Source organism: Mustelus asterias, chromosome 21 (genome assembly GCF_964213995.1).
Source record: "Mustelus asterias chromosome 21, sMusAst1.hap1.1, whole genome shotgun sequence".
Taxonomy (NCBI): domain Eukaryota; kingdom Metazoa; phylum Chordata; class Chondrichthyes; order Carcharhiniformes; family Triakidae; genus Mustelus; species Mustelus asterias.
In genome coordinates, this window is record NC_135821.1 from 2,896,616 (window position 1) to 2,918,161 (window position 21,546).

At 48.6% G+C, this 21,546-nt stretch overlaps 1 protein-coding gene across 1 annotated transcript in view; it reads right to left on the reverse strand.

Moving 5' to 3' along the window:
* Nucleotides 1-5,804: 5,804 nt before the first annotated feature.
* Nucleotides 5,805-21,546, reverse strand: part of LOC144509485 (prolactin-like) — a 67,488-nt gene continuing 51,746 nt past the window's right edge. The window contains exons 2-5 of the mRNA XM_078238392.1: nt 13,274-13,458; nt 9,252-9,359; nt 7,340-7,519; nt 5,805-5,987 (exon numbers count right to left, since the gene is read on the reverse strand). Of these exons, the coding sequence (XP_078094518.1) occupies nt 5,805-5,987; nt 7,340-7,519; nt 9,252-9,359; nt 13,274-13,458 (656 nt within the window). The remainder of the gene's footprint in view (nt 5,988-7,339; nt 7,520-9,251; nt 9,360-13,273; nt 13,459-21,546) is intronic.

Sequence of the window (21,546 nt, forward strand, 5' to 3'; positions counted from 1 at the left end):
GCCTCACAGCGCCAGGAACCCAGGTTCAATTCCCAGCTTGGGTGACTCTCTGTGTGGAGTTTGCACATTCTCCCCGTGTCTGCGTGGGTTTCCTCCAGGTGCTCCGGTTTCCTCCCACAGTATGAAAGACATGCTGGTTAGGGTGCGTTGACCATGCTAAATTCTCCCTCCAGTGTACCCGAACAGGTGCCGGAGTGTGGCGACTAGGGGATTTTCACAGTAACTTCATCGCAGTGTTAATGTAAGCCTTACTTGTGACACTAATAAATAAACTTTTTTAAATAAAAACTTTTTTTCTGCCCTGCAATCGCAATGTGTGAACAAAATGGTTCAGGCTCTCCAAGCAGTGAAATGTGAAGGTGTGGAGATCATTCTTGCTTATACAGGCACACATTTCAATGGAGTCATCGTCCATTATTCCTGGCTCTTGTGATTTTGAGAACTGGCCGTTCTTTGTGTTAGTTTCGCTCACTGCAAAGGGACTTGTGTGGGTCATTTAGATGAGGTGGAGGAGAGGGAGGGCGTGAATTGGAATACAGCAGGATCAGTCAAAAAGTGAAATGGAAGGAGATATCCTTGCAGTTATACACACCCCTTAAGTCTCCAGCATCTAGTTTGAATGGAGGGGTGACACGGTGGCACAGTGGTTAGCACTGCTGCCTCACAGCACCAGAGTCCCGGGTTCAATTCCGCCCTCGGGTCACTGTCTGTGTGGAGTTTGAACGTTTTCCCCGTGTCTGCGTGGGTTTCCTCCGGGTGTTCCAGTTTCCTCCCACAGTCCAGAGATGTGTGGGTTAGGTTGATTGGCCATGCAAAATTGTCCCTTGGTGTCAGGGGGTTAGCAGGGTAAATGTGTGGGGTTATGTAAATAGGGTCTGGATGGGATCGTGGTCAGTACAGACTCGATGGGCCAAATGGCCGCCTCCTGTACTGTAGGGATTCTATGATTCACATATTAAACAGCACCACTCACAAAAGCAGCACCTGCTGCTTTGTTAGGTTCACAGCAAGCAGTGCTTCCATCCCAACCCCACCCCTGTGTTGCCCTGAATTTGACCCTTAAAATTCATTTGCAGTATGTGGGCATCGCTGACTAGGCCAGCATTTATTGCCCATCCCTAGTTAGAATCATAGAATCCTACAGTCCAGAAGGAGGCCATTCGGCCCACCGAGTCTGCACTGACCACAATCCCATGCATTTACCCTGGCTCGTCCCCATGACACTAAGGGGCAATTTAGCATAGCCAATCCACCTAACCCGCACATCTTTGGACTGTGGAAGCACCCAGAGGAAACCCATGCAGACCCGGGGAGAATGTGCTCTTCGGAAGGTGGTGGTGAGCTGCCTTCTTGAATCGCTGCAGTTTCTGAGATGTTGGTACACCCACCGTGCTGTTAGGGAGGGAGCTCCAGGATTTTAACCCAGCGACAGTGAAAGAACGGCCAATATATTTTCAAGTCAGGATGGTGAGCAGCTTGGAGGGGAACCTCCAGGTGTGGGTTTCCCATGTGTCTGCTGCCCTTGTCCTAGATGATAGAGGTCGTGGGTTTGGAATGTGCTGCCGAAGGAACCTGGGTGACTTCCTGCAGAATAACTTGTACATGAATCATAGAATCCCTACAACACAGAAGGAGGCCATTTGACCCATTGGGCCTGCACTAACAACAATCTCACATATTGCTAATCCTTTTGACATTGAGGGGCAATTTAACATGGCCAATCAATCTAATCCGCACATGTTTGGACTGTGGGAAGAAACCGGAGCACCTGGAGGAAACCCACACAGAGAGGAGAATGTACAAACTCCACACAGGCAGTTACCCAAGCCGGAATCGAACCCGGATCCCTGGAGCTGTGAGGCTGCAGTGCTAACCACTGTGCCGCTGTGTACATGGCTATCACTGTGCGTCAGTAGTGGAGGGAGTAACTGTTTGTAGATCGGGTGCCAATCAAGCAGGCTGCTCTGTCCTGGACGGTGCCAAACTTCTTGAATGTTGTTGGAGCTGAACCCATCCAGACAATTGGGGAGCATTCCATCACACTCCTGACTTGTGCTTTGTAGATGGTGGACAGGCTTTGGGGAACCAGAAGGAGAGTTACTCAACACAGTATACCTGCTCCTGTAGCTGCAGTATTTATATGGCTAGTCCAGTTCAGTATCTGTGCATTACTGTTGGAGGCATAGCAAGTGATTTACAGATATGATTTGTCACTCGAAGCTAGTCCATAGTTTCATCTTAACATGAGAGGGGGGATAAAATGGGCCAAATATTTGATTTGTTATTGTCACATGTATTGGGATAAAGTGAAAAGTATTGTTTCTTATACACTATACAGACAAAGCATACCGTTCATGGAGTACAAATCACAGAATCCTACAGTGCAGAAGAGGCCCTTCGGCCCATCATCATGTCTCCACTGACGCATGAAAGGCCCTGACCTACCCACCTAATCCCACTCACCAGCACTTGGCCCATAGCCTTGAATGTTATGACGTGCCAAGTGCTCATCCAAGCACTCGCCTTTATCAATCGGGGTATAGATTACAAAAGCAGATAAGTCATGATGGAGTTGTATAGAACTTTGGTGAGGCCACAGCTGGAGTACTGTCTGCAGTTCTGGTCACCACCTTTATAGGAAGGACGTGAACGCACTGGAGTGGGTGCAGAGGAGATTTACCAGGATGCTGCCTGGGACGGGACATTTAAGTTATGAAGAGAGGTTGGATAGGCTTGGGTTGTTTTCTCTGGAGCAGAGAAGACCTGATTGAGGGGCGAGAATGGAAAGTTTTGGTGTCCCAGCCACTTTCAGCCACATCGGAAAATCCCAGCCACGAACGAAGGTGGAGAATTTCAGCTGATGACTGTACAAAACATTGCAAAAAAGTAGATCGGAAGTTAAAGAATTAAGAAAGATTTGTCAATGAAAATGAGGAGATAGCACTTCAAGTATTTTATTTGCTGGTTTTTCAGGTACATTGTTACAGTAAAACTAAATCCGTTATTGGATGCAAAGACTAATACAGGCACATTGTTGGTAAAATTGTATCGGATGAGGATAAGCGCAGATGGTGAGCATGTTACCGTACCACATAGTTAACAGGCTGCAGTACCGGAAATGGTTTGGTGTGGACTTTAGCCCGGAGGTGAGTTCGCTGTGGGATTGGGATGGTGTGGAATACTGTTGCGAGGTCAGAAAACCTGGAAAAAGAGAATTCATGAATGTTCTGTCCAATCTAACTTTGGGGCTCCTTTGGGGTGGATTACAACCCCCCGCCCATCCCTCCCCAGGCCCATCCCACCCACTGGCACCTTGATTTGAAAGGCTGGAATTTTTTTCCGCTGGGACACCTACAAGAGCAGGTAAGTATTTTGGGGGAACTGAGAGATTGTGAGGGAGGCAGCGTGTTGGGACTGAAGGAAGGCTGCTCTAAGCCCACAAGCAGTGCTATAAAAGCAATTACCCTTGGCCCTTTGTTTCTGGAATGAGACCCCCCCCTCAATGGCCAATAAAACGCAATCGCCAAATGAACTTTGGAGGTCTGGGGTTTCAGTCTGATGACACGAGAAAGGCAAATGCAGAAATTGCACTTATTGGATGAGCTGCAGTTGACCTTAAAGTAATGTTTTTTGATTTACTAGTCACAAGTAAGGCTTATATTAACATATTAACAGTTGCAGTGAAATTCCCCCAGTCGCCACAGTCCGGCGCCTGTTCGGATCAATGCACCTAACCAGCACGTCTTTCAGAATGTGGGAGGAAACCCATGCAGACACAGGGAGAACATGCAAACTCCACACAGACAGTGACCCAAGCCAGGAATCGAACCCGGGTCCCTGGCACTGTGAAGCAGCAGTGTTAACCACTGTGCTACCCCCCTCAAATGTCTGTGATCCCCTCCAGCCCGACAACTCTCCGAGATTATAGCTTTCCTGAAATCCTGGCCTCTTGTGTATCTGAGATTTTAATTGCTCTGGCATAGTGGCACAGTGGTTAGCACGGCTGCCTCACAGCACCAGGGACCCGGGTTCAATTCCGGCCTCGGGTCACTCCTGTGCGGAGTTTGCACGTTCTCCCCGTGTCACCGTGAGTTTCCTCCGGAGCTCCGGTTTCCTCCCACAGCCCAAAGATGTGCAGGTTAGATGGATTGGCCATGTTGAATTGCCCCTTAGTGTCAAAAGATGTGCAAGTTAGGTGGCTTGGCTATGCTAAATTGCCCCTTAGTGTCAGAGGGTCTAGCATGGTAAATACGTGTGGTTATAGGGATAGGGCCTGGGTAAGATGCTCTGTCAGAGAGTCGCTACTGTCTCGATGGGTGAAATGGCCTCATTCTACATTGTAGGGATACTATGGTGACCATGCGTCTGGCTACTTCAACCCTAATCACTGAAATTCCCTCCCTAAACTTCTCTCTCTAGCTCTTCCTTGAAACCTGCCCAAGAAGAAACGAGTAGCCAACACCAGCCTTGCCAGTGGCACCCACATTCTCAGGATGATTTTTTTTAAAGCCGGAAAGCATTTTAATTACTGTTTACAGAGAATGCAAAGAGCAGCATCCATCATACTGAACTGCATCCTGGGTGAAAAAGCCCGAGTGGAATGTTTGTACAGCCACCGGCTGAAATCCTCCACCTTCGTTGGCGACGAGGATTTTCCGGTGCCGCTGGAAGTGACTGGAACACCAACATTTTCCATTCTAGCTCACAATGGATCCCATTGGAGAATCCCACCCACAGAGTTTTGCAGCAGAAAAAGAGGCCCTTTGGCCATCGTGTCTGTGGCGGCCATCAAGCACCTATCCCAGCCCCATTTTCCAGCACCTGGGTCAGTAACCTTGTGTGCCATGGTTTCAATTGCTCATCTAAATGCTTCTTGAATGAGGTGTTAGAGATTGAAGAATCAATTAGTGAGAGGGGAGGAGAAGTTTGAAGCTTGGTATGGCTCCTGCTCTGACCCAAGACCACAAGAAACTACAAAGGGTTGCGAACCTAGCCCAGTCCGTCACGCAAACCAGCCTCCCATCCACTGACTCCGTCTACACTTCAAAAAGGTTTGAAGAGGACGGGTTGTGAGGAGGAAGAAAGTCCAGGTCACTAAAGTCAATGGGAAAGTCAGTGTCTAAATGGTGATGGGAGGGGGGAGACGATCTAAATGGTGTTGGGGCAGGAAGAGTGAGGGTCTAAATGGTAATAGAGCCAGAAGGAGGGTGGGAGGGTGTCTAACCTGATGGGAATGTGTTGGTGGGGGGGTGGGATTGTATAAACGGTGGTGGGACCGTGGGGGGGATGTTGTTTTAAATGGTGACATGGCCAGGGTTGGGGGGGAGAGGTTCTAAATTGTGGTGGGGGGGGCGGATTCACACGGTGATGAGGTGGGGAAAGTCCAAAGGGTGACGGGGGGGGGGGTGGGTTTAAAGGATGATGGGAGGAGGGATTCTAGCTAGGGGTGTGGGGGGTCTAAATGGTGATGGGGCCGGGGTGTGGGGGGGGAGAGGGTGTGTCTAAATGGCGCCAGGGCAAGAGGTCGAAACAGGGGATTCTAAACAGTGAAGGGGAGTGACAAAATATCCTTGCGGCACCACAACTTGTGTGGAACCTGGGGCATGATGATAGAATTCCATCATATCGTGAAAAATATCGAGGCGGGGGTGGTGGAGGGGGGAAAGTAATTAAATAGACCTTCTATAATTATTCCAAGGGTTGTTAAGAGCTGTGGGACTGGAGCTGTGAAAAGCCTAGGGTGTAAATTCTAACACTGAACGCAGAGAAAGCTTCAGCAGTTTGATTGCTGCGCAGAGAAAGCTTCAGCAGTTTGATTGCTGAGGGAATCTGCATTTCAACAGCTTCAGGTAACTGTCGATTTTGTTGGTGTCTCGGCGGAAGCAGCGCAGGAGGTTGTAGAGGTGCGACATTATTGAGCCCCCGGTTTCAGGCAAAGCTTGGACCCACTGCACCGTCTGCTGAACAGTCCCACCGTGCTGTGTGACCTGGAAGGGAAGCGAGAAACATTTCAGTGGTAAGGTACGTCACAGCGTCAGCCTCACACTCGCTGAACGACATTGACCCCCACCCCCCCGATCCGGCAAGGCCCCATTTTTATAAATTCTCATCCTCGAGTTCAAATCCCTCCATGGTCTCACCCCTCTCTCTCTCTCTTGCTCGCAGTGTGCAGTTTAGATGGATTGGCCATGCTAAATTTCCCCTTAGTGTCCAAAGATGTGTATATTAGGTGGATTGGCCATGCTAAATTGTCCCTTAATGTCCAAAAATGTGCAGATTAGGTGGATTTGCCATGCTAAATTGCTCCTTAGTGCCCAAAGATGTGTAGGTTACATGGATTGGCCATGCTAAATTGCTCCTTCGTGTCCAAAGATGTGCAGATTAAGTGGATTAGTGGGGTAAATAGGGTACAGAGATGGGGCAGGGGGTGGTCCTGGGTAAGGTGCTGTCTTGGAGAGTCAGTGCAGACTCGATGGGCCGAATGGCCACCTTCTGCACTGTAGGGATTCTGTGAAGAGATTTGTGAAATATTATTTCCCGATCAATCCAAAATTAATCCTATTGGCCTGTGTTTCCTTGGTAACAAAGATTTGAGTCCCACTTGAGAGAAGTGAATAGGAAACTCTAGGCTGACACTTCAGAACAGTACTGGGGGAGCTTGAAGGTGTCGTCTCTTCATGTGACACAGTAAACTGTCTCATGCTCTCTGAAGTGGGCACTTGAAGAGGAGCGGTGGAATTCTCCCTCATGTCCTGGCCGTGAATCATTACAGTTTATTTGCTCATTCTCAAAGAACGGTACAGCCCTTCGGCCCTCCAAGCCTGTGCTGATCACATTTATCTATCTAAAGCAACCGCTAATATCCCTCTATTCCCCGTTTGTTCATACGCCTATCGAGATAAGTCTTAAATGTGACTAACGTAACTGCCTCAACCACCTCACTTGGCAATGCATTCCAGGCCCCCACCACTCTCTGTGTTTAAAAAAAAAACTTCCCCGCACATCTCCACTGAACCTTTCCCCCCGCCCTTTACCTTGAACTTGTGCCCCCTTGTAATTGTCATTTCCGCCCTGGGAAAAACTGTTCACCCTATCTAAACCTCTGAAAGCTTTATAAACCTCCATCAGGCTGCCCTCTCAGCCTCTGTCTTTCCAGGGAGAACAATCCCAGTTTATTCAGTCTCTCCTTGTAGCTAATACCCTCCATACCAGGCAACATCCTGGTAAACCGTTGCTATTTGTGGGAGTTCTCCATGTGTAGATTGGCTGCCTCGTTTCCCTGCGTTACAACAGTAACCGCACCTCAACACTGCGATGCTCTGAGCCCGTATCACCGTACCTGCTCACTTATCTTCCTCAATCCTTTCGCAAGTTGCTTCATTTGCTTGGCGATCGTCATTGAATTACTCAAGATGGAGCTGGTGATCCCATGGGTGTTGCTGAACTCCGAGATTGCGTGCTGTAGAGGGTCTTGCCAGGAACGGAGTATGGCAACCACAAGGTTCAGCAGGTGTTCACGCTAAAGTGGAACACATTGCAAATCATTTTTTCTTAAATTTTAAATGCTATCGATCTTTATTCCATACTCTTTGATGGGTGTGTCATTAGCCCTCATCATAGCACAGGCAATTTGTGCCCAAATGTACTCTTGTACGCGACACGATGGCACAGTGGCTTAGAACTGTTGCCTCACAGTTCCAGGGACCCGGGTCCGATTCCCGGCTTGACTCACTGTCTGTGCTGAGCCTGTACGTTCTCCCCGTGCCTGCGTGGGTTTCCTCCGGGTGTTCTGGTTTTCTCCCGCAGTCCAAAAGACGTGTTGGTTAGGTGGATTGGCCCTTAGTATCAGGAGGATTAGTAGGGTAAAAATGCCTTAAATCTACGCCCCCCCCTGGTTATTGGCCCCTCTGCTAATAGAAAAATGCTACCCTATCGGCAGAGCGGTTAGCACTGCTGCCTCAGAGCCCCAAGGACCCGGGTTCAATTCCCAGCTTGGGTCACTGTCTGTGTGGAGTTTCCCCGTGTCTGCGTGGGTTTCCTCCGGGTGCTCCGGTTTCCTCCCACAGTCTCTAAGACATGCTGGTTAGATGCATTGGCCGTGCTAAATTCTCCCTCAGTGTACCCGAACAGCCGCCGAAGTGTGGCGACTAGGGGATTTTCACAATAACTTCATTGCAGTGTTAATGTAAGCCTACTTGTGACAATAATAAATAAATGTTAAGCTTTAAACCACACAAAAATAGCCCACAGATACTCAGTAGGTTGGTTCCCACAAAAGAAACATTAATTCTGGGAAGTAACGGAAGCATCTCATAGAATCATAGAATCGTGCAGTGCAGAAGGAGGCCATTCGGCCCATCGAGACAGCTTCGAATACAATCCCACCCAGGCCCTATCCCCATAACCCCATGCATTTACCCTAGCTAGTCCCCCTGACACTAAGGGACAATTTAGCATAGCCAATCCACCTAGTCCGCACATCTTTGGACTGTGGGAGGAAACCCACGCAGACACAGGGAGAATGTGCAAACTTCACACAGACAGTGACCCAAGCTGGGAATCGAACCTGGGTCCCTGGCGCCGTGAGGCAGCAGTGCTAACCACTGTGCCACCCGTGCATCTCCACATCATGACACCCATGCCGCCCAGATGTATGTGTGCTGCTGGAGTTGGGGAAAAGAATCGGTTCCTTTCCCAATCTTTCCACTACCCTTCCCACTCTCTGAATTGACCAAGGAAACTGTGTGGATGGCATGCCAGGGGTGGGGAGGCCAACTGGCCCATTGTATCAATGCTGGCTCATCGTATGCCATATAGGAAGGTGCAGCGATACAGATGCTTGCAGACAGGGCCAGGTGCCAACTTGAGTGGGGCTTGCTAGAGGTAAGTCTACCTCCTTGTCTTCCATTCTTCCTCACCTCCTAAGACATAGAATGCCTACAGTACAGAAGGAGACCATTCGGCCCATCGAGCTTGCACATACCATAATCCCACCCAGGCCCTACTCCCGCAATCCCACGCATTTACCCTGCTAATTCCCCTGACACTAGGGTCAATTATCATGGCCAATCAACCTAACCCACACATCTTTGGACATTTTTGGAAGAAATTTCCCACCCATCCTCCCGGCTAGCCAGTGGTGTGTGGCAAAGATCCTAATTAATGAGGAATTAATGATTTTACGGAATTGAGGAGTGCAGGTAAAATTTGTGGGTTTTTACTCTGTGAAGCGTTCCATCAGAAATACTCACACTTATACGTAAGGCAGCTTCTTTGTTCTGAGGTGTCACGATGTTGGAGGTGTGGCAACTATTGATAAAGCTGAGGTTAAGATGTTGGCCTTGAATAAAGCGCTGATTCTGTTAACGAGAGGACATTGCATGAGAAACCAGGAGCACAAATAGGCCATTTGGCCCATCGAGTCTAGTCTGCCAATCAATAAAATCACTGCTGATTTGATTGTGGTATTAACTCCACCTTCCTGCACGTACCCCATTCCATTGTCGATTGGCAATCTCCCCTACTCCGCCTTGAATATATTCACTGAGCCAGCCTCCTCTGCTCCCCAGGGAGAATTTCAAAGATTAATGACCCTCTGAGAGAACTCATCTCCTTCTTAAATGGGAGGCCCTTATTTTGTAACTCCCCCTCCCCGTTCTGGATTTCCCATCGGGGGAAACACCCCCACAGCACCCACCCTCAAAATCTTTTGTTTCAATCCGATCACCTCCAATTTTTCGAAGACGGTTAAGAATTTCTCACACCAGACAGTCGATACACAATATTGCCACAGTGTGCAGTGGCAAAGGGGCGGAATCCTTTAAAATGGTACATTGGAGTGCCAGCCAAGCAAGTTGATTTGTTCTGGATGGTGTTAAGCTTGGTGGCGTTGCACTCATCAGGTTAACGCTAACTAATTACGAACATTAATCCTCAATCAACACACAGAGAGGCGGCACAGTGGTTAGCACGGCTGCCTCATAGTGCCAGGGACCCGGGTTCAATTCCTAGCTTAGATCACTGTCTGTGTGGAGTTTGTACTTTGTACATTCTCCCCATGTGGGTTTCCTCTGGGTGCTCCAGTTTCCTCCCACACTCCAAGGATGTGCGGGTTAGGTTGATTGGCCATGCTAAATTGCCCGTACATGTCAGGGGGATTAGCAGGGTAAATAAGTAGGGTCATGGGGTTAGGGCCTGGGTGGGATTGTGGTCGGTGCAGACTTGATGGGCTGAATGGCCTCCTCCTGCACAGTGATCTGATACCATTTCATCAACCGATATAAATAATCATTTGTTATTCGTCCCCCTCAGATCCTTTCAGGATTTTGAAGACTTTCGTTTCATCCTTTGGTTCCTGTCAATCTGACTTTCATTCGTTCATTGCCAAGAATTTTGTTCAATCTAGAATCATAGAATCATACAGTGCAGAATTTGCCCTTCAGCCCATCAAGTCTGTACTGACACACGAGAAACACCTGAGCTCCCGCCTAAAAAGAATGGTAGAGTGTTGCGAAAGTTACAGAACTCGGCACGGTGTCACAGTGGGTTAGCACTGCTGCCTCACAGCACCAGGGACTTGGTTTCGATTCCCTGCTTGGGTCACTGTCTGTGTGGAGCCTGCACGTTCTCCCCGTGTCTGCGTGGGTTTCCTCCGGGTGCTCCAATTTCCTCCCATAGTCCAAAAGACGTGCTGGTTAGGTGGATTAGCCATGGTAAATTCTCCCTCAGTGTACCCGAACGGGCGCCGGAATGTGGCGACTGGGGGATTTTCACAGTAACTCCATTGCAACATTAATGTAAGACTACTTGTGACTAATAAATAAGTAAGAAAAAGTAAAATAGTCCCATCTGCCAGCACTTGGCCCATAGCCTTGAATGTCATGATGTGCCAAGCACTCATCCAGGTACTTTTTAAAGGATGTGAGGCCTCCACCACCCTCCCAGGGCAGAGCATTCCAGATTGTCACCACCCTCCGGGTAAAAAGGTTTTTCCTCACATCCCCCCCAAACCTCCTACCCCTCACCTTGAACCTATGACCCTTTGTGACTGACCCTTCAACTAAGGGGAAAAGCTGCTCCTTATCCATTCTGTCCGTGTCCATCATAATCTTGGACACCTCGATCAGGTCACCCCTCAGTCTTCTCTGCTCCAACGGAAGCAACTCAACCCTACCCTTTAATGTTCCAGCCCAGGCAGCATCCCGGTGAATCTCCTCTTCCCACCCCCACCCCACCCCCCAGCGCAATCACATCCTTCCTATAATGTGGTGACCAGAACTGCACACAGTACTCCAGCTGTGGCCTCACCAAAGTTCTATCCAACTCCAACATGACGTTCGCTGCTCCCAAAGTGGTCTCCTCTTTATCGGAGAGACCAAACGTAGACTGGGTGATCGCTTTGCTGAGCACCTTCGGTCTGTGCGCAATCGGGACCCTGACCTTCCTGTTGCTTGCCATTTTAACACACGATCCTGCTCGCATGCCCACATGTATGTCCTTGTCCTGCTGCAATGTTCCAGTGAAGCTCAACACAAACTGGAGGAACAGCATCTCATCTTCCGGCTGGGCACATTACAGCCTTCCGGTCTCAACATCAAATTCAACAACTTCAGATGATTGGCTCTACCCCACCTCCACCCCTTTGTTTTTGTTTCATTTCATTTTTAACTGTTCTCTATCTTTTATTTCTTTATAGTCTTTCTTTATTCTTCTCCCCCCCCCATTCTTTCCCCCTATTTTGTCCCCTCTTTCCTTTCCTTTTCTCCCCCTTCTTCTCAATTTTACCTCTCTCCCACCCATCTCCCCGCTCCCCCCACAACATCTTCAGTTTACCCTCTGATTTCAGCTTCTCTGCCGTTTGGCCATTCACACCTTCTATTCTCTCTGTGGGCTGCCATTAGCAGCCTTTCCCCTTGTTTTTATGGCTATGACTCATCTTTCATTCCCTCACCCTGCAGTATAAATATCTCCGGCTTTCTACGCCTTTTAGCTTTGACAAAGGGCGGAATTCTCAGGTCGCGCTGGTCTAAAAACCGGAAATTCCCGCCCGACAGTCACATTGTCCGCAACCCACCCGCTACAATTGCAGTGGCAGATGGGGGTTGGGAGAACTCCGGCCAAAGGGTCATCTGGACTCAAAATGTCAGCTCTTTCCTCACAGATGCTGCCAGACCTGCTGAGATTTTCCAGCATTTTCTCTTTATCTTATATTCGTTCATGGGATGTGGGTGTCGCTGGTTGAACCAGCATTTAAAGCCCATCCAGGAGGGCTTTCAAAAGTCAACCACATTTCTGTGGCTGTGGAGTCACGTGTAGGCCAGACCGGGTAAGGACGGCAGATTTCCTTCCCTAAAGGGACATTAGTGAACCCAGATGGGTTTTTACGACAATCGACAATGGTTTCGTGGTCATCAGTCGACTTTTACTGAATTCAAATTTCACCATCTGCCGTGGTAGGTTTCAAACCCGGGTCCCCAGAGCATCACCCTGGGTATCTGAGGGGGCACAGTAGCACAGTGGTTAACACTGCTGCTTCACAGCGCCAGGGACCCGGGTTCGTTTGCCGTCTTGGGTCACTGTCTATGCGGAGTCTGCACGTTCTTCCCCGTGTCTGCGTGGGTTTCCTCCGGGTGCTCCGGTTTCCTCCCACATTCTGAAAGACGTGCTGGTTAGGGTGCATTGACCCCGAACAGGCGCCGGACTGTGGCAACTGGGAGAATTTCACAGTAACTTCATTGCAGCGTTAATATAAGCCTATTCGTGACACTATTAAATAAACTTTCAACAACAATGCCACCAGGTCACCACCTCCACTTTTGGTTTCAGATTCCAGCATCCGTAGTAATTGGCTTTTAAAAGTTAGTTTATTTATTAGCCACAAGTAAGGCTTGCATTAACACTGCAATGAAGCTACTGTGAAATTCCCCGAGTCACCACACTCCGGCGTCTGTTCGGGTACAATGAGGGAGAATTCAGCATGGCCAATGCACCCTAACCAGCACGTCTGTCGGACTGAGGGGGAAACCGGAGCACCCGGAGGAAACCCACGCAGACACGGGGAGAATATGCAAACTCCACACAGACAGTAACCCAAGCCGGGAATCGAACCCAGGTCCCTGGCGCTGTGAGGCAGCAGTGCTAACCACTGTGCCATCAGTGCTGCCCATATCCAAGATGACCTCCCTGCTTTTGTAATCTATGCCTCGATTGGATCTAGGTAAGCAGTTTCCCGGCGGAGCAGTTTGTAAAGCGGGACTGGCTTTGATATACTCACAAATTCATTGAGCATATCCGTGGACAGAGCGTGTAGCTGGTGGGAGATCTCAACTGCCCGATCAAACATTTCCCCCATTGAAATTGTTCGGCAGTCACCACGCCCATTGACACAAACGGGCATAACCGTGGTAACGCCAGCCCCGACTTGAACTCCAAACACCAACACTAACAGGGAGAGTAAATCTAGGAGTGAACAAAAAAGATGGTTACCAAAATAAAGTTCATTTATTAGTCACACGTAGGCTTACATTAACACTGCAATGAAGTTACTGTGAAAACCCCCTAGTCGCCACACTCCGGCGCCTGTTCGGGGACACTGAGGGAGAATTTAGCACGGCCAATGCACCCTAACCAGCACGTCTTTCGGACTGTGGGAGGAAACCGGAGCACCCGGAGGAAACCCACACAGACACGGGGAGAATGTGCAAACTCCACACAGACAGTGACCCAAGCTGGGAATTGAACCCGGGTCCCTGGCGCTGTGAGGCAGCAATGCTAACCACTGTGCCACCATGCCATCCCATAACTTACCAGTAAGTTAAGCCCTGATTACATTAATAACAGTCGTTATTACGGAGACAAAGTAAGTCAGATGTAGGCCAGACCAGGTAAGGACGGCAGATTTCCTTCCCTAGGCAGTACGGTGGCACTGTGGTTAGCACTGCTGCCTCACAGCGGCAGGGACCCAGGTTCAATTCCCGGCGTGGGCCACTGTCTGTGTGGAGTTTGCACGTTCTCCCCATGTCTGTGTGGGTTGCCTCCGGGTGCTCCGGTTTCCTCCCACAAAGATGTGTGGGTTAGGTTGATTGGCCATGCTAAATTGACCCTAGTGTCAGGGGATTAGCTAGGGTAAATATGTGGGTTTACGGAAATTGGACCTGGGTGGGATTGTGGTCGGTGCAGACTCGATGGGCTGAATGGCCTCCTTCTGCACTGTAGGGATTCTATGACATTAGTGAACCAGATGGGATTTTACTACAATTGACAATGGTTTCATGGTCATCAGTAGACTTTTTAATTCCAGATTTTATTTAAATTGAATTCAAATTTCATCATTTGCTGTGGTGGGATTTGAACCCAGAGTTGCACACCTGGGTCGCTGGATTACTACTCCAGCGGCAATACCACTGCGCCGATGCCTCCCCTACGCAATTTATGGTCCCCACAACAGAAACAAGCAAGAACCAAGCTGACTAGGTAAGGCATTACGCCCCATCTTGGGCTCGATCTGACACTTAATCTTAGCCAAAAGTCTTTGAAAAAGTGAGGGCTTGGAAAAATGGCAACAGGCAACACCTCGGTTAAACCTCACTGACTACCCTGATATTTGACTCCCTCCCTAGCCTGGGAAATGACCTGTCTGATTCCTGACTCTACCCTGCTAGGTAGAATCAGACAGTGCAGAAGGAGGCCATTCAGCCCATCGAGTCTGCACCGACCAGAATCCCACCCAGGCCCTATCCCTATAACCCCATGCATTTACCCCAGCTCGTCCCCCTGACACTAAGGAGCAATTAAACATGGCCGATCCACCTAGCCCGCACATCTTTGGACTGTGGGAGGAAATTGGAGCACCCGAAGGAAAGCCGCGCAGACACGGGGAGAACGTGCAAACTCCACACAGAGCATGAGCCAAGGCCGGGATTCGAACCCGGCTCCCTGGCGCTGTGAGGCAGCAGTGCTAACCACTGTACCACCATGCTGCCCGAAGTGACTAAGAGACTAAATGACTGTGAGGAGGCATTGGCATCACAGTATTATCAGTGGACTAGCAATCCAGAGACCTGGAGTAATCCTCTGGGGACCCGGGTTCAAATCCTATCACGGTAGATGGTGAAACTTGGAGTCATAGAGGTTTACAGCATGGAAACAGACCCTTCGGCCCAACTTGTCCATGCCACCCTTTTTTTAAACCCCTAAGCTCATCCCAATTGCCCGCATTTGGCCCATATCCCTCTATACCCATCTTATACATGTAACTATCTAAATGCTTTTTAAAAGACAAAATTGTACCTGCCTCTACTGCTACCTCTGGCAGCTTGTTCCAGACACTCACCACCCTCTGTGAAAACATTGCCCCTCTGGACACTTTTGTATCTCTCCTCTCTCACCTTAAACCTATGCCCTCTAGTTTTAGACTCCCCTACCTTTGGGAAAAGATATTGACTATCTAGCTGATCTGTGCCCCTCATTATTTTATAGACCTCTATAAAATCACCCCTCAGCCTCCTACGCTCCAGAGAAAAAAGTCCCAGTCTATCCATCCTCTCTTTATAACTCAAACCATCAAGTCCCGGTAGCATCCTAGGAAATCTTTTCTGCACTCTTTCTAGTTTAATAATATCCTTTCTATAATAGGGTGACCAGAACTGCACACAGTATTCCCAGTGTGGCCTTACCAATGTCTTGTACAACTTCAACAGTTGAGAGTCATTTGCTGTGGGTCTGGACAACACTTCCCAACTCCTGTATTCAATGTTCTGACCGATGAAACCAAGCAGGCCAAATGCCTTCTTCACCACTCTGTCCACCTGTGACTCCACTTTCGAGGAGTTATGAACATGTACCCTAGATCTCTTTGTTCTATAATTCTCCCCAACGCTCTACCATTAACTGACTAAGTCCTGCCCTGGTTCAATCTACCAAAATGCATCACCTCGCATTTGTCTAATTTAAGCTCCATCTGCCATTCGTCAGCCCAATGGCCCAATTGATCAAAATCCTGTTGCAATCGGAATAGCTGGAATTAAAAGCTAATGATGACCATTAAACCATTGTCATGTGTTGTAAGAACCCATCTGGTTCACTCGTGTTCTTTAGGGAAGGAAATCTGCCATCCTTATCTGGCCTGGCCTACCAGACTCACCTGAGGAAGGAGCAGTGTTCCGAAAGCTCATGATTCCAAATAAACCTGTCGGACTTTAACCTGGTGTTGTAAGACTTCTTACCCATCTCAGTGGCATCTCCACATCATTGACCATGATGGCTTGTCTTGGCCAAGGAGGGTGTATGTCAGAAAAGCAGTCAGCATTTCCGCTCCCAATAGCTATCCATTCTCCCTACCCCCAGCCCATGGATGGGGGGGCAAGAGTAGAAGCAAAAAGTGTTGGATACACCCTGCAGGCCGGACAGCCCCTGTGGAGAGGGAAACTAAAGGTGATGCTTTGCTATTCTCAATATATATTAATGATTGAGATGTGGGAACTAAATGTCAAGCTTCCTTCAGAGGAATCATCGTAAAATCATAGAATCCCTATGGTGCAGAAAGAGGTCATTCGGCCCATTTAGTCTGCACCAACAACAATCCCACCCAGGCCCCCACCCCATAACCCCACACATTCACCCTGCTATTCCCCCTGACACTAAGGGGCAATTTAGCATGGGCAATCAACCTAACCCACACACCTTTGGACTGTGGGAGGAAACCGGAGCACCCGGAGGAAACCCTCGCAGACAAGGGGGAGAACGTGCAAACTCCACACAGACAGTTATCTGAGGCCGGAATTGAACCCGGATCTCTGACGCTGTGAGGCAGCAGCGCTCACTCAACAAGAATAGCTGAAATGAATTGGACGATCACCATAATGGGACCCTAGAAACCATTTTCTCTCAATGGGTCCATGGCATTTTCTTTTAATATTTGTTCAGGTAATGTGGGGGTCGCTGGCTGGGCCAGCATTTATTGCCCATCCTTAATTACCCTTGAACTGAGTGTCTCATTAGGCCACTTCAGAGGGCAGTTAAGGGTCAACCACATTTGCTGTGGATCTGGAGTCACATGTAGACCAGACCAAGTAAGGTTGGCAGATTTCCTTCTCTAAAGGACACTAGTGAACCAGATGGGTTTTTCCGACAATTGGCAATGGTTTCATGGTCATCATTAGGCTTTTGATTCCAGATATTGTATTGGATTAGGGTGACACGGTGGCACAGCGGTTAGCACTGCTGCCTCACGGCGCCAGGGACCCGGGTTTGATTCCCAGCCTCTGGTGACTGCCTGTGTGGAGTTTGCACATTCTCCCCGTGTCTGCGTGGGTTTCCTCCGGGTGCTCCGGTTTCCTCCCACACTCCAAAGATGTGCAGGTTAGGTGGACTTGGATTGGAATTCAAACATCACCATCTGCAGTGGTGGGATTTGAACCCAGGATCCCAGACCATTGCTCCTGGGTCTCTGAATTACTAATCCAGTGACAATACCACTATGGCACCACTTCCCGCTGTAGCAGAAAAGCATAGGAGCTTAGCTCCAGACCTAACCCATGGTATATTTTCCATCCTTGGAGACTTTAACACTGACACTGGTCTCCTAAGGTGCAAAACATCCCATTTTCCAATATCCCTTACCTTGATGGAAGCAAAATGTCATTGTCAAGATAGGTTAAGAAATGTCCATACCATTAAGCGAAATCCGACCATACACTTGAAGGATGACCATTGCCGGTTGATATTCGTTTAAACAGTGAAAAACAAAGCCTCAACTTGTCTTGTTACTTACTAAAGCACTTGGAGCAATTTATATACCTGGTTCCAATAATATTCATTAGCTGCATCGCTGCGCATAGTCCCTGAAACAATTAATATTCAGTTGACACCTTTCACCATACAATTAGTCACATCTTGGAAAGATATTGTGTGGTTAATTAATATTCAGTCTTTCTCTCCATGCTTAATTACCTCCCAACCAGTGCCCCTTAAAAAGAACCTTATATTAAGAGAATGAAGTGGATATTTTGTCTGGGTGAATAAGAAGAAGAAACATGAGTAGTGGAAACTCTAAAGAAACAATCATGACATGTTCATCTGCAGGTAACAAAAAAGAAAGGTAGGTTAGCTCTACCGGTGTAACCCTTTATTAAATCTATGTTGTGCACAAAACCTGTTTTCTCTAAGTCTAGGTTGCTACCAGGACTTGATGGCTTGAGTTATCAGGAGAGGCTGGATCATAGAAATCATAGAAACCCTACAGTGCAGAAGGAGGCCATTCGGCCCATCGAGTCTGCACCGACCACAGTCCCACCCAGGCCCTACCCCCACATATTTACCCGCTAATCCACGCATCCCAGGACTCTAAGGGGCAATTTTTAACCTGGCCAATCAACCTAACCCACACATCTTTGGACTGTGGGAGGAAACCGGAGCACCCGGAGGAAACCCACGCAGACACGAGGAGAATGTGCAAACTCCACACAGACAGTGACCCGAGCCGGGAATCGAACCCAGGACCCTGGAGCTGTGAAGCAGCAGTGCTAACCACTGTGCTACCGTGCCGCCTGGGAATTTTTTCCCTGGAGCGTAGGAGGCTTGGTGGTGATCTTTTTTTTATTCATTCGTGGGACATGGTTATCACTAGCTGGGCCAGCATTTATTACCCATCCCTAGTTGTCCCTTGGGAAGGTGGTGGTGAGCTGCCTTCTTGAATCGCTGCAGTCCACATTCTGTGGGTTGACCCACAATGCCGTTAGGAAGGGCATTCCAGGAAAAAAAACAGAGGCCTATAAAATAATGAGGGGCATAGATCAGCTAGATCGTCAACATCTTTTCCCAAAGGTAGGAGAGTCTAAAACTAGAGGGCATAGGTTTGAGGTGAGGGGGAAGAGATTCAAAAGGGTCCAGAAGGGCAATTTTTTCACACAGAGGGTGGTGAGTGTCTGGAACAAGCTGCCAGAGGTAGTAGTAGAGTTGGGTACAATTTAGTCTTTTAAAAAGCATTTAGACAGTTAGATGGGTATAGAGGGATATGGGCCAAACACGGGCAATTGGGACTAGCTTAGTGGTTTTAAAAAAAGGGGGCAGCATGGACAAGTTGGGCCGAAGGGCCCGTTTCCATGCTGTAAACCTCTATGACTCTATCGCACTATTTGAAAAAGAAGAGTTCTCTGTTTCATTTCCCACATTACAACAGTGATTACACTTCAGAAAAGTATTTCTGAGAAGAACTCTGTGCAATATTATGAGGGACATTGATAGGGTAGATAGGAATAAACTTTTCCCCTTTGCCGAGGGGCCTATAACCAGAGGGGGAAAGATTTAAGATAAGGGGCAGGAGACTTAGAGGCGATTTGAGGAGAAACATTTTCACCCAGAGGGTGGTGGGAATCAGGAACATACTGTCCAAAAGGGTGGTCAAAAACCTGGAACTCAATGCCCAACAGAATTATGGGTGTAGGGCAATGAATGGCTTGCCAACGATGCCCACATTCCAAGAACCAATAACCAATCCAAACCCACCACCACTTCCATCAAGAAGGATACATGGAAACGCCATCACCTGCAAGTTCCCCTCCGAGCCACTCACCATCCTGACTTGGAAATATATCGGCCGTTCCTTCACAGTCACTGGTTCAGAATCCTGGAATTCCCTCCCTAACGGCATTGTGGGTCAACCCACAGCACGTGGACTGCAGCGTTTGAAGGAGGCAGCTCACCACCACCTTCTCAAGGGGCAACTAGGGATGGGCAATAAATGCTGGCCAGCCAGCGACACCCATGTGTCACAAATGAATAAAATAAAAAAATTAAGCAAAAAAATAAACCCACCTTGCAGGTGATGGCGTTTCCATGTATCCTTCTTGATGGAAGTCTCCCCTCAGCCTTTTTTGCTCGAAGGAAAACACCCCCAGTCTAACCAGCCTCTCTTCATTGCTGAAACGCTCCAGCCCAGGCAGCATGCTGGTGAATCTCCCCTGCACCCTCTCCAGTGCAATCACATCCTTCCTACAGGGTGGTGACCAGAACTGCACACAGTCCTCTAGCCGTGGCCTGACCAGCGTTTTGTACAATTGCATCATAACCTCCCTGCTCTTATATTCTATGCCTCGGCTAATAAAGGCAAGTGTCCCATATTCCTTCTTAACTATCTTATCTACCTGTCCATGCACTCCAAGGTCCCTCTGGTCATCTGTACTTGATGTAGAGACTTGCCCAGGCAAGTCGTGGGGGTTACAGATGGTGCGACATGAACCCAAGATCCTGGTTGAGGCCGTCCTCATGTGTGCGGAACTTTCTGCTCAGCAATTCTGCATTGTCGTGTGCCGTGAAGGCCGCCTTGGAGAACGCTTACCCGAAGATCAGAGGCTGAATGCCCGTGACTGCTGAAGTGTTCCCCGACAGGAAGAGAACACTCCTGCCTGGTGAACACTCCTGCTTTGGCTTGCAAAATCTCACTAACTGTCCTGGCTGGAGACAATACACATCTCTTTAACCTGTGCTTAACCCTCTCTCCACTCACATTGTCTGTACCTTTAAAACTTGATTACCTGTAAAGACTCACATTCCAACTATTATCTTGTAAATTGAGTTTGTGTCTTTATATGCCCTGTTTGTGAACAGAAGTCCCCACTCAACTGATGAAGGAGCAACACTCTGAAAGCTTGTGGCTTGTGCTACCAGATAAACCTGTTGGACTTTAACCTGGTGTTGTGAGACTTCTTACCATCTGTACTTCCCAGCGTCCTATCATTCATTATGTATTCCTTTGCCTTGTTAGTCCTCCCAAAATGTACCTTCCACTTTTCTGGGTAAATGTTGTAAATGATCACTTATTCTGAAACGGGGTCAGTGGAGAGGCGGTGAGGAGAGGTGAGAGGTCCACCTGATGCGCACAGGTGGCAAGGTTGCACAGTGGTTCGCACTGATGCCTCACAGGGACCTGGGTTCGATTCCCGGCTTGGGTCACTGTCTGTGCGGAGTCTGCACGTTCTCCCCCATGTCTGCGTGGGTTTCCTCCGGGTGTTCCGGTTTCGTCCCACAGTCCAAAAGACGTGCTGGTTAGATGCATTGGCCGTGCTAAATTCTCCCTCAGTGTACCCAAACAGGCGCCGGAGTGTGGCGACTAGGGATTTTCACAGTAACTTCATTACAGTGTTAATGTAAGCCTACTTGTGACTAAAAGTAAAGTTATTAGTCACAAGTAAGGCTTACATTAACACTGCAATGAAGTTACTGTGAAAATCCCCTAGTTGCCACACTCTGGCGCCTGTTCGGGTACACAGAGGGAGAATTTAGCACGGCCAATGCACCCTAACCAGCACGTCTTTCGGACTGTGGGAGGAAACCGGAGCACCCGCATACAGACACGGGGAGAACGTGCAGACTCTGCACAGACAGTGACCTAAGCCGGGAATCGAACCCGGGTCTCTGTGAGGCAGCAGTGCTAACCACTATGCCGCCGTGCCGCCCCATAATAAATAAACTTGAAACTTTACAGGTACCACTTCTATGCTGGTATTATAAGAACAAAAAAATGCTGCAAGTAGATAGCAATGTAGCAGC